General features: G+C 50.0%; 1 protein-coding gene across 2 annotated transcripts in view; it reads left to right on the forward strand.

Moving 5' to 3' along the window:
* Positions 1–12,500, forward strand: part of mgat4b (alpha-1,3-mannosyl-glycoprotein 4-beta-N-acetylglucosaminyltransferase B) — a 25,162-nt gene that overhangs the window by 6,310 nt on the left and 6,352 nt on the right. For both annotated transcript variants that reach the window (XM_068324866.1, XM_068324867.1), the window contains exons 2-8: positions 6,984–7,163; positions 7,303–7,446; positions 7,985–8,118; positions 9,377–9,423; positions 9,752–9,865; positions 10,013–10,088; positions 10,433–10,547. In XM_068324866.1, coding sequence (XP_068180967.1) covers positions 6,984–7,163; positions 7,303–7,446; positions 7,985–8,118; positions 9,377–9,423; positions 9,752–9,865; positions 10,013–10,088; positions 10,433–10,547 — 810 coding nt within the window. The remainder of the gene's footprint in view (positions 1–6,983; positions 7,164–7,302; positions 7,447–7,984; positions 8,119–9,376; positions 9,424–9,751; positions 9,866–10,012; positions 10,089–10,432; positions 10,548–12,500) is intronic.

The raw sequence follows: 12,500 nt of genomic DNA on the forward strand, positions 1-12,500 counted from the left end.
TGTGTTTACATTTTCTGTTAAACTTCAACTGAAACAGTTTTAGTTTCCATGAAGTTTAAAACTACATGAAGCCAAATGTGATCATGTGATTAGCTGATCACATGATCACATGATCTTTATCAACACAAAACCACAAACGTTAATAAAGTATAGAATTGAGATGTAAAGCTTCGACACGTTAAAGTAACGTTTTTATCCCCGACTGTCATTTAGTGACGTTAAACAAGACAGACCCATTATTATTATTATTGTTATTATTATTGTTATTACTATTGTTATTATTATTATTATTGTTATTATTATTGTTATTACTATTGTTATTATTATTATTATTATTGGTATTATTATTGGTATTATTGTTGTTATTGTTGTTATTGTTATTATAATAATAATAAATATCATTGTTGTTATTGTTATTATAATAATAATAATTATTGTTGTTATTGTTATTATAATAATTGTTGTTGATATTATCCATCCATCCATCTCCCTCCTCTTATCCGGGGTCGGGTCGCGGGGGCAGCAGCTTAAGCAGGAAGCCCAGACTTCCCTCCCCCTAGCCACTTCGTCCAGCTCCTCCGGGAGAATCCCAAGGCGTTCCCAGGCCAGCCGGGAGACATAGTCTCTCCAGCGTGTCCTGGGTCGTCCCCGGGGCCTCCTCCCGGTAGGACGTGCCCGGAACACCTCACCAGGGAGGCGTCCAGGAGGCATCCTGACCAGATGCCCGAGCCACCTCATCTGGCTCCTCTCGATGCGGAGGAGCAGCGGCTCGACTCTGACTCCCTCCTGGATGACCGAACTTCTCACCCTATCTCTAAGGGGGAGCCCGGACACCCTGCGGAGGAAACTCATTTCGGCCGCTTGTATCCGGGATCTCGTTCTTTGGGTCACGACCCACAGCTCGTGACCATAGGTGAGGGCAGGAACGTAGATCGACCGGTAAATCGAGAGCTTTGCCTTTCGGCTCAGCTCCTTCTTCACCACGACGGACCGATACAGAGTCCGCATCACTGCAGACGCTGCACCGATCCGCCTGTCGATCTCCCGTTCCATTGTACCCTCACTCGTGAACGAGACCCCGAGATACTTGAACTCCTCCACTTGAGGCAGGATCTCATCCCCAACCTGGAGAGGGCACTCCACCCTTTTCCGACTGAGGACCATGGTCTAGGATTTGGAGGTGCTGATTCTCATCCCAACCGCTTCACACTCGGCTGCGAACCGCTCCAGTGAGAGTTGGAGATCACGGCTTGATGAAGCCAACAGCACCACGTCATCTGCTAAAAGCAGAGACGCAATACTGAGGCCACCAAACCTCAGTATTATTATATTATTATTATTATTATTATTATTATTATTATTATTATTATTGTATTTATTTATTACTATTAGGTTTAATATCTGTTAGATCTAGTTTATTTCAAACTTAAATCTTACATTTTCCATGTTTTTAATTTTTCTTGTATTTTCCTTATTTAACTTTTTTAAAATTAATTCAGTTTTAGCATTTTTGTTTTATATTCTCAACATTTCTTGAAGAATTACAGCCTTTCGTTGTCATAGATTGTGTTACCATGGCAACCTGCTAACTCATTTTCAACTTCCTGCTGGATTGTGTCTGTTCAGCAGTTAATGAGGGGCTGGACCGTTCCAGGAACTAGACGGAGCCCGGTTACTAATAATCATGCAGTCATTATCCTGCACCGGTTCCTGGAACCTGTCTGTCTGGTGATGGGGGGGGCACTGGTTAAATAGTGAACCTCAGGTGGGGGGGGTTACCATGGCAACAGCAGCCCATCGATCGCCTGTGGCCGGGAGCAGCAACGGGTCAAACAGTTTAGAGCCCTGACAAACCGCTAGAGGTGACCTTTGACCCCACCAGCTCACAGCGCTGTCAGTCCCACACACACACACACACACACACACACACACACACACACGTAAACAGGAAGTGCTGCACCACCAGCTGCTTTGTGTTGTTGTTTATTGTTTATAAAGAAACAGGATGAGGTCATGTGATCGGCGTGATTCTGATCCGGTCGGTGGTTCTCTTCTCTGCCGTGAGCCGAGGATTCTGGGAAACGATGTGCGGGGAGGGGGGGCTGGGTCGTGGCGACACTCGGTAAACAGGAAATAGCCAGGCCCAGTCTGCGACCTCAGGATCGCTCCCTGAGGATTCTGGGAGAAGCTGATGGTGCCTGGGGGGGTGGGGCCACGGGGCAGCAGAATAGGAGCAGCTGACGAGAGGGGAGGAGCTTAAGGATGCTGTGCAGACAGGAAGTCACCCAGACGGCAGCAGGGTTTTCCTGGAGGCACCGGTTTAACGGTGGGCGGGGCTCTTTCTATTTCCTCACTTCCCTTCTCAATATGGGTGGGGCTTAGTGACACCTGTCCCCCTGAGTCCAGTCCATAAATGGTCAAAGGTGTTTGTTCAGTCGAGTGCAGAGGCTCCGACGTTTCGTTTTGATTGGCTACTGCTTCATCTGTAGTCGTGAGGGCGGAGCTTAGGGGCGGAGCAGCTGTGGTCCTGCTCTGTGCTTTTATTTTGGCGAGTCAGATTTATTTGCGAGTTGAAGAGCGTGGTGGTGCTGTCCTGCAGTGCATCATGGGATGCATTGTGTGGGGACATAAATCCTTTTTATGTAGTGTCAGTGCTCCAAAGACACAAAGCATGATGGGAAATATCCCACCGCAGCATTTCTGATCTTAAATCTCGTTTCACACCCAGAACATCCAATCATCTCAGACCTGCTTGTTGTTGTTTACCTCCCGTCGTCATCGGCAGCGGATGAAGCCGCAGCCTCCGGTCAATAAGGACAATAGGACTCGTGTTGCAAGGCATTCTGGGACGTTTACTGCGGACCAAAGCGGTTGGATGCCCTGCAGGAACGTAAAGAAAAGTGATCAGGAGTCATCTGATCAACAAACAAACACAAACACGTCATGTGACCCGCCAAGCCCTCAGTAGCCCCGTTGCTCATGGAGGTGGACTCTGATGTGTTCTGGGTCTGATGATGTCGTCAGGTCGTTCCGTCCAATCACTGGAGGCGTCGTCCAGGAAGTCCCATGAGGCTACTAACTGATGCCGACACGTGATTGGTCGAAACGGAGTGTAAACATATTTATGTTGAAGGAGGGGCGTAGCCACTCGTCCAGGTAGAGTTACCTGCAGTGGAAACTCACTGAGGGGGGGGTGGAGGAGGAGGACCGGTGAGGCGTTCAGGGACACACGGCTGTAGGAAAACTGACCTTTGACTGAAGACCTGAAACGTGTCTCTGACACAGGATCACCAACGTGTGTGTGTGTGTGTGTGTGTGTGTGTGTGTGTGTGTGTGTGTGTGTGTGTGTGTGTGTGTGTGTGTGTGTGTGTGTGTGTGTGTGTGTGTGTGAGAGATGAGATCAGATGTCCTCTAGACTGTGGAGCGTGTCCTTATTCCCCTCCATCGCTGCACCTGAAGACACACACACACACACACACACACACACACACACACACACACACACACACACACACACACACTTTTAGATAGTGTGTGTGTGCCGTGGCCATTGTAATGCCCTTTGAATACTAAAACACACACACACACACGGCTCCATCCGTCCTTTCTCAGATCAGTCGTCTGATTGGATGCTGCTGGACGTCGTGGTCAGTCAGAGATCAGCAGCCAATCAGAAGGCAGCAACACCTGAGGGGTCAGGTGAGAGGAGGTCCTGTGATCAGAGGGCTCTACTATAGTAGGGTTCTATTTTTTGGGGGGTTCTATTATGGGAATGAGGACCAGGACATTGAGGTCTGCGTCGCCATGACAACGACTGATCAGAGGATTGGTGTCTCAACCACCCTGTTCTGATTGGGTGATACAGATACTGAGAGGACATCCCTGAGGTGTGTGTGTGACACTGATCTCTCTCTCTCTCACACACACACACACACACACACATACACACACACACACACACACACATACTGTACGTTATGATGAAGTCATAGTGTCAGATGATCCTGTTTGGGTTTGAATGGAGAGTGTGTGTGTGTGTGTGTGTGTGTGTGTGTGTGTGTGTGTGTGTGTGTGTGTGTGTGTGTGTGCTATAGTGAATCCCCATTGATTGGTAGATCATTCAGATGCTATATGCTAGCAGCATGTTAGCGTGACCCTTACAGATAGTTTACAATGCTGGTGTTAGCATTTAGCTCCTTGTAGCGCCCATGGCTCCGCCCCCACGGCTCCCCCCAGGTCGTTCCTCTGGCGGCTGTGATGACATCCAGCACATGGCGTCTGCTCAGGGTGTACCCCCTGCCTTTTTCCATCTGTCAAGAAAAACATCACGCTAGTCCGTTAGCCGCTCCTGGCTAACATGCTAATGCTCCCGCCCTCTTCCTGACGAGGTCTGGTCCTGGTTCTGGTCCTGTTCCTGGTTCTGGCCCTCGTTCTGGTTCTGGTCCTGGTCCTGGTTCTGGTTCTGGTCCTGGTCCTGGTCTTGGTTCTTTGATCTGGTCCTGGTCCTGGTTTTGGCCCTCGTTCTGGTCCTCGTCTTGGTTCTGGATCTGGTCCTGGTCCTGGTCTTGGTTCTTTGATCTGGTCCTGGTCCTGGTTTTGGCCCTCGTTCTGGTCCTCGTCTTGGTTCTGGATCTGGTCCTGGTCCTGGTTCTGCTCGGGGGTCAGCTGGTTTCTGGTAATCAGTAGAATCTGTTCGCTGACTCAGCAGCTTCTGTTTCCTGTGACATTACCATGACTCAGCAGGAAACCCTTCCTGTCATGTTTCCTGTCGCTCCGGCCGACACGTGAGCGCCCCCTGCTGTTCAGTTGTTCCATCATTCTGTCAGGAATCTAGATCCCTACCGTCGTTTCCATGGCAACAGCACTTGTTGACTTCCTGTAGAAGCAGACTGCTGCTCGTTTGACGCAGCAGCTTAATTTTGAAAATCTGCTGTAAAAATAAAAGCATGACACACATTCACGTTAAATTCTTTAAATGAGATTTAATTATTTAAATTAAATTTGATTAATTTCATTCTTTAAATTACTGTATTGTTACACAAAGAAAGGTAAGAATAAACCTCTGGGAGGAGGAAGAGTGTTGTGTTGATTATCAATATTTGTTTATTTGTTTGTTTATTTGTTTGTTTGTTTGTTGAAGCCCCTCCCCCCATTTGCCCCTGTCAGTATCAGACTAATAATTATAAACAGACGAGTTATTGATCGCTGAGGAGCTGCAGGACTCATTAAACCCCCCAGAACTTCCTGTCTGCTGGACCTCGGAAGACCATTAAGTATGAGTCATTGTGTGTGTGTGTGTGTGTGTATGTGTGTGTGTGTGTGTGTGTGTGTGTGTGTGTGTGTGTGTGTGTGTGTGTGTGTGTGTGTGTGTGTGTGTGTGTGTGCTGGGTAATCTGATTACCTTGGTAGTCTCTGTGCTGTTAGAGTAGATATTATGTTATTACAGTAACACGTGTGTGTGTGTGTGTGTGTGTGTGTGTGTGTGTGTGTGTGTGTGTGTGTGTGTGTGTATATGTGTTATGAGGCTGTCTTTGACTAAGGATTGGAACAAACACATGACTTTTATTCTGAAACTGGGTTAAAAACAGTATTACAAAGGGTAATCCTCGCCTGACTCTCTAGCGCCACCGTCAGGTCCTCACGGTCTCTGGTTATAAACTGGTTTCATCGGGTCTCTAGTGGTCTAGTCTAGTTCATCTGGTCTCTACTGGTCTGGTCTAGTTCATCTGGTCTTTACTGGTCTAGTCTAGTTCATCTGGTCTCTACTAGTCTAGTCTAGTTTGTCTGGTCTCTACTGGTCCAGTCTAGTTTGTCCGGTCTCTACTGGTTTAGTCTAGTTCGTCCGGTCTCTACTGGTCTAGTCTAGTTCATCTGGTCTCTACTGGTGTAGTCTAGTTCATCTAGTCTAGTTCATCTGGTCTCTACTAGTCTAGTCTAGTTTGTCTGGTCTCTACTGGTCCAGTCTAGTTTTTCCGGTCTCTACTGGTCTAGTCTAGTTCGTCCGGTCTCTACTGGTCTAGTCTAGTTCATCTGGTCTCTAGTGGTGTAGTCTAGTTCATCTAGTCTAGTTCATCTGGTCTCTGCCGGTCTGGTCTAGTTCGTCTGGTCTCTACTGGTCTAGTCTAGTTTATCTTGTTTGTACTGGTCTAGTCTAGTTCATCCGGTCTCTACTGGTGTAGTCTAGTTCATCTAGTCTAGTTCATCTGGTCTCTACTGGTCTGGTCTAGTTCATCTGGTCTCTACTAGTCTGGTCTAGTTTATCTTGTCTCTACTGGTCTAGTCTAGTTCATCCGGTCTCTACTGGTGTAGTCTAGTTCATCTAGTCTAGTTCATCTGGTCTCTACTGGTCTGGTCTAGTTCATCTGGTCTCTACTAGTCTAGTCTAGTTTGTCCGGTCTCTACTGGTCTAGTCTAGTTTGTCCGGTCTCTACTGGTCTAGTCTAGTTTGTCCGGTCTCTACTGGTCTAGTCTAGTTTGTCCGGTCTCTACTGGTCTAGTGTAGTTCATCTGGTCTCTACTGGTCTAGTGTAGTTCATCTGGTCTCTACTGGTCTAGTGTAGTTCATCTGGTGTCTACTGGTGACCCATCTGGTCCCATCTGGTCTCTTCTGGTCTTGTCTAGTCCACCATAGAGACCAACAGGAAGTCATGGAGGACGTGTGTCTGTCAGCAGGAGGTGAACCCGTGACCCTTCATGGGTTCTAGTGTTGTCAGACATGGTCCTGGTTCTGGATTGGATCAGAGACCCCAGTCATCTGGTCAGAGTGGGCGGAGACAGCTGTGTGTCAGTCCAGCAGGGATTAGTCCCCATTAACCCAGATGATGATGATGATGATGATGATGAAGGCTTTTATTCCACTCAGATTAGATCTTTTTTTCTGTGGACACCAGCTTCAGTCCCAGTGCCTCTAATCCCATGATGCTCTGAGGGATGATGACAGTCCCCCTCCCCCCCACTGACCCCTGTCCCCCTGTCGCCCCTAGGGGATGTGGTGGACGTGTACCAGAGGGAGTTCCTGGCCCTGAGGGAGCGCCTCCACTCGGCCGAGCAGGAGAACCTGCGGCGCTCCAAGGAGCTCAACCTGGTCCTGGAGGAGATCAAGAGGGCCATCGCCGAGAAGCAGGCGCTGAGGGATATCAACCGCACCTGGAGCAGCCTGTCAGGTGAGGCCCCTGGGGTCGGGCCAGGACCGTCCCTCAGGGGCCGGGCTGGTCTGTCCTGGTCTGATGTGGTCTAAACTGGTCTGATCTGGTCCTTCCTGGTCTGATGTGGTCTGACGGTCTAACTGTGCCCCCTCTCCAGAGGAGACCAGGCTGAAGCTCTGGAACGTGAGCAGCAGTAAGAGCGTTCTGCAGCTTCCCTCCATCTTCCATCATCTTCCTCACCTGCTGAACCGAGAGGACAGCCTGCTGCCCGCCGTCCACGTGGGACAAGGGCGCACCGGAGGTGGGTCCACCGAGACACAGGTCCTCACTGAGACACAGGTCTACACTGAGACACAGGTCATCACTGAGACACAGGTCTACACTGAGACACAGGTCATCACTGAGACACAGATCATCACTGAGACACAGGTCTACACTGAGACACAGGTCATCACTGAGACACAGGTCTACACTGAGACACAGGTCATCACTGAGACACAGATCATCACTGAGACACAGGTCTACACTGAGACACAGGTCTTCACTGAGACACAGGTCTTCACTGAGACACAGGTCTACACTGAGACACAGGTCTACACTGAGACACAGGTCCACAGAGACACAGGTCTACACTGAGACACAGGTCCACTGAGACACAGGTCATCACTGAGACACAGGTCATCACTGAGACACAGGTCTACACTGAGACACAGGTCCACTGAGACACAGGTCCACCGAGGTTTACTTCCTGCAAACATTTCCAACGACTTCCCTCCTGGTGTTGTGAAGAAGCCACGCCCCCAGCTCTCTGAACCAATCATGCCTCTGCGTGTCTCCAGTCTCCATAGTGATGGGGGTCCCCAGCGTGAAGAGGGAGGTTCACTCCTACCTGACCGACACCCTCAGCTCCCTGATGGCAGAGCTCAGCGCCGCCGAGAGGGAGGACTGTGTCATCGTCGTCCTCATCGCCGAGGTGTGTGTGTGTGTGTGTACAGTGTGTGTGTGTGTGTGTGTGTGTACAGTGTGTGTGTGTGTGTGTGTGTGTGTGTACAGTGTGTGTGTGCGTGTGTGTGTGTGTGCGCTTCCTAAAGGTCAGTGGTGGAACTAATGAACGGCGACACACACACAGTGATAATGTCAGTGATTAGCTGCTGCGCTAATGCTAACCCCAAACAGCTGCAGGGAATGATGACGTGTGTGTGTGTGTGTGTGTGTGTGTGTGTGTGTGTGTGTGTGTGTGTGTGTGCGCGTGTGTGAGTGTGTGTGTGTGTGTGTGTGAGTGTGTGTGTGTGTGTGTATGTGTGTGTGTGGTATTTTAATCCTCTCTCCTCTTCCTCCTCTTCGTTGGTGTTCGTTGATGTTTTAGACTCCTCCCACCAGGAGTCTTCATCCTCTTCCTGTCACCCCCCCCCCTGCTCCCATGATTCCCTGGGAGCGGAACCAGAACCTCCATCTGCTCCTCATTAACGGAGCCGTGTCTTAAGCTCCGCCCAGCTGGGGCGTCACGGTCGACAAAACCAAAAACAAACGGCAGACGCTCTGTGGGGGGGGGGTACAGCTCACACATGTGTGACCTCCCAATGACCCCGACAGTCACATGATCCAGCCCAGCTGGGCCCCGATTGGATAACAGAGGGGCCGGACCGTGATGTCATCGATTGCTCAAGTTGTTTTGATGTTCCAGGGAAGAAGTGTGTGTGTGTGTGTGTGTGTGTGTGTGTGTGTGTGTGTGTGTGTGTGTGTGTGTGTGTGTGTGTGTGTGTGTGTGTGTGTGTGTGTACTGTGTGTGTGTGTGTGTGTGTGTGTGTGTGTACAGTGTGTGTGTGTGTGTGTGTGTGTGTGTACAGTGTGTGTGTGTGTGTGTGTGTTTGTACAGTGTGTGTGTACAGTGTGTGTGTGTGTGTGTGTGTACAGTGTGTGTACAGTGTGTGTGTGTGTGTGTGTGTGTGTGTGTGTGTACAGTGTGTGTGTGTGCGTGAGGGGGTGCAAAAGGAGGAAGTGACATCATTACAACAACGAATCAGACGGAGGGAAACAGCTGTAAATCCTGCCGTCGCCATGGAAACAGGCTGTTTGACAGGACAGGACTACAAACCCCACCCCGCCTCACGTCGATTGGACGAGGATCGTTTGCTAATTGCGTTGTTGTGTGAACTTTGACCCTTCACCTACTTCCTGGAGTAAGCCCCGCCTCTGGCCCCGCCCACTAAGCGTGTGTTTCCTGTCTCCAGGCCGACCAGCAGTACGCCACCGGTGTAGCAGACAACCTGAAGCGCCTGTGAGTCCAATGCATGATGGGATGCTGTTTCTATGGCAACATGTGTCTGAGCAGGAGCTACTTCTTGTCCTGTGTGTGTGTGTGTGTGTCCTGATGGGTGTGTGTGTGTGTGTGTGTGTGTCCTGATGGGTGTGTGTGTGTGTGTATGTGTGTGTGTGTGTGTGTGTGTGTGTGTGTGTGTGTGTGTATGTGTGTGTGTGTGTGTGTGTGTGTGTGTGTGTCCTGATGGGTGTGTGTGTGTGTGTATGTGTGTGTGTGTGTGTGTGTGTGTGTGTGTGTGTGTGTGTGTGTGTGTGTGTGTGTGTGTGTGTGTGTGTGTGTGTGTCAGTTTCCCAGCAGAGATCCAGTCGGGGCTGCTGGAGGTCGTCTCCCCGTCCGTCCACTTCTACCCCGACTTCTCCCGCCTCCGAGAGTCATTTGGGGACCCCAAGGAGCGCGTCAGGTGTGTGTGTGTGTGTGTTTGTTTGTTTGTTTGTTTGTTTGTTTGTCTGTTTGTTTGGTCAACAGGAAATGGAGAAGCATTTCTGTTTGGTGTGATGACTGATCTCTCCTTCCTCTTCCTCTTCCTCTTCCTCCTCCTCTTCCTCAGGTGGAGGACGAAGCAGAACCTGGACTACTGCTTCCTGATGATGTACGCCCAGTCCAAAGGAACCTACTACGTCCAGGTAAGAGACGTGTTTCCTGAGAGGCTTTTATTGTGAAACATCCACAGGAAGTTGAACAGCATTATTAGGATGCTAGCATGCTAGTGCTACATTTTTATTGTTGTTATAAATCTTTAAATGAACGCCCAATCCTGCTGCTGTGAGAAGCAAAAGAAACTGTTGCATTGTGGGTAATGATGTCATCCTGGAACCGGTCCTGGAACGGTCCTGGAATGGTCCTTGAGGGGTGGGGGGTTTGTTACTCCTGCAACAGCGGGGGTCGATCCAAACATTCTGGCGGGAACAAGGACTTCCTGCTTGGACCCGTGACCTCTGACCTCGTCAGGACTCTCTCTCTCTTCCAGCTGGAGGACGACATCGTCGCTCGCCCGAACTACTTCACCACCATGAAGAACTTCGCTCTGCAGCAGCCGCTGGAGGAGTGGATGATCCTGGAGTTCTCCCAGCTGGGCTTCATCGGTGAGTCCAGGTCCACGTAGTGAAACAGTCCAGGTTCACGCAGTGAAACAGTCCAGGTTCACGCAGTGAAACAGTCCAGGTCCACGTAGTGAAACAGTCCAGGTTCACACAGTGAAACAGTCCAGGTTCACGCGGTGAAACAGTCCAGGTTCACGCAGTGAAACAGTCCAGGTTCACACGGTGAAACAGTCCAGGTCCACGTAGTGAAACAGTCCAGGTTCACACAGTGAAACAGTCCAGGTCCACGTAGTGAAACAGTCCAGGTTCACACAGTGAAACAGTCGAGGTTCACACAGTGAAACAGTCCAGGTTCACGCAGTGAAACAGTCCAGGTTCACACAGTGAAACAGTCCAGGTTCACGTGGTGAAACAGTCCAGGTTCACGCGGTGAAACAGTCCAGGTTCACGCAGTGAAACAGTCCAGGTTCACACAGTGAAACAGTCCAGGTTCACGCAGTGAAACAGTCCAGGTTCACGCAGTGAAACAGTCCAGGTTCACACAGTGAAACAGTCCAGGTTCACGCAATGAAACAGTCCAGGTTCACACAGTGAAACAGTCCAGGTTCACACAGTGAAACAGTCCAGGTTCACGTGGTGAAACAGTCCAGGTTCACGCGGTGAAACAGTCCAGGTTCACGCAGTGAAACAGTCCAGGTTCACACAGTGAAACAGTCCAGGTTCACGCAGTGAAACAGTCCAGGTTCACGCAGTGAAACAGTCCAGGTTCACACGGTGAAACAGTCCAGGTTCACACAGTGAAACAGTCCAGGTTCACACAGTGAAACAGTCCAGGTTCAAGCAGTGAAACAGTCCAGGTTCACGCAGTGAAACAGTCCAGGTTCACACAGTGAAACAGTCCAGGTTCACACAGTGAAACAGTCCAGGTTCACACAGTGAAACAGTCCAGCATGGTTTTACCAGATTCAGATGAGCTGGGATTGGATCAGGTGTTTGGGGGCGTGGCCTCTGGTCGCTGCTGAACCAACGAAGAAGATCGAACTGATGTGTCTGTCACCATGGTAACAGACAGTGTATATTGTTCTGTTCTATTGGGGTGAGGCGGGGTCACGCCCGGCTCCTCCTCTGTGGAAATGGATGTTTCCTCTTTCGCCGCTTCTCACACACAGATTATCCACAGATTATTCCTTCCCATGAGCCTTTGCTGCTCCACATCCCTCTAATAGGTCCCTGAGTGCTCCGCCGGTCGCTGCCGGCGAGCGAGAAACCCCCCCACCTTTAAAACCACACCCCCAACGGAGTCAGGGGGGTCCGAACCCACAACCCCCCCATACAGGAAAACATTCAGAACGTTTTTGATGACAGGACCCGAACCTCTCCCAGCCAATCACGTCACTCCATCCCAGCCAATCATGTGGCTCCGCTGGAGGCTCCGCCTCTTCATCACCAGAAATTAATCATTAAGTGTGAATCATTGATTCCATTAACAGCAGTGGAAAAAAACAATCAATTATGTCATCACACACACACACACACACACACACACACACACACACACACACACACACACACACACACACACACACACACACACACACACACACACTCAAACACACACACACACACACACACACACACACACACACACACAACACACACACACACACACACACACACACACACGTCCTGTTAATTTAAAGATCACCGGAGCAGAACTTTAAGATTCAAACGGTTTGAGCGTTTAGAGAGACATCCTGCTGGCCTGTGATGAAACTGTTGCATTTTGGGTAATGTGGGGTGATGTCAGGAGGGGTGGGGGTCACCCCCCCCCCCCGTTGACCTGGAGAAGCCTCTCCGACCTGAGGTGGCGGCTGTAATGAATTCATCAGGGCGGAGCTGACTCACTGCATCAGATCAGACGGGGGGTAGATAGGGGCGGTTAGGGTTTTGGGGGGGGCTGCAGGGCTCCTCTGTATTCCAGCCGTTTAATGTGTT

Source organism: Antennarius striatus, chromosome 10 (genome assembly GCF_040054535.1).
Source record: "Antennarius striatus isolate MH-2024 chromosome 10, ASM4005453v1, whole genome shotgun sequence".
NCBI classification, from domain to species: Eukaryota; Metazoa; Chordata; class Actinopteri; order Lophiiformes; family Antennariidae; genus Antennarius; species Antennarius striatus.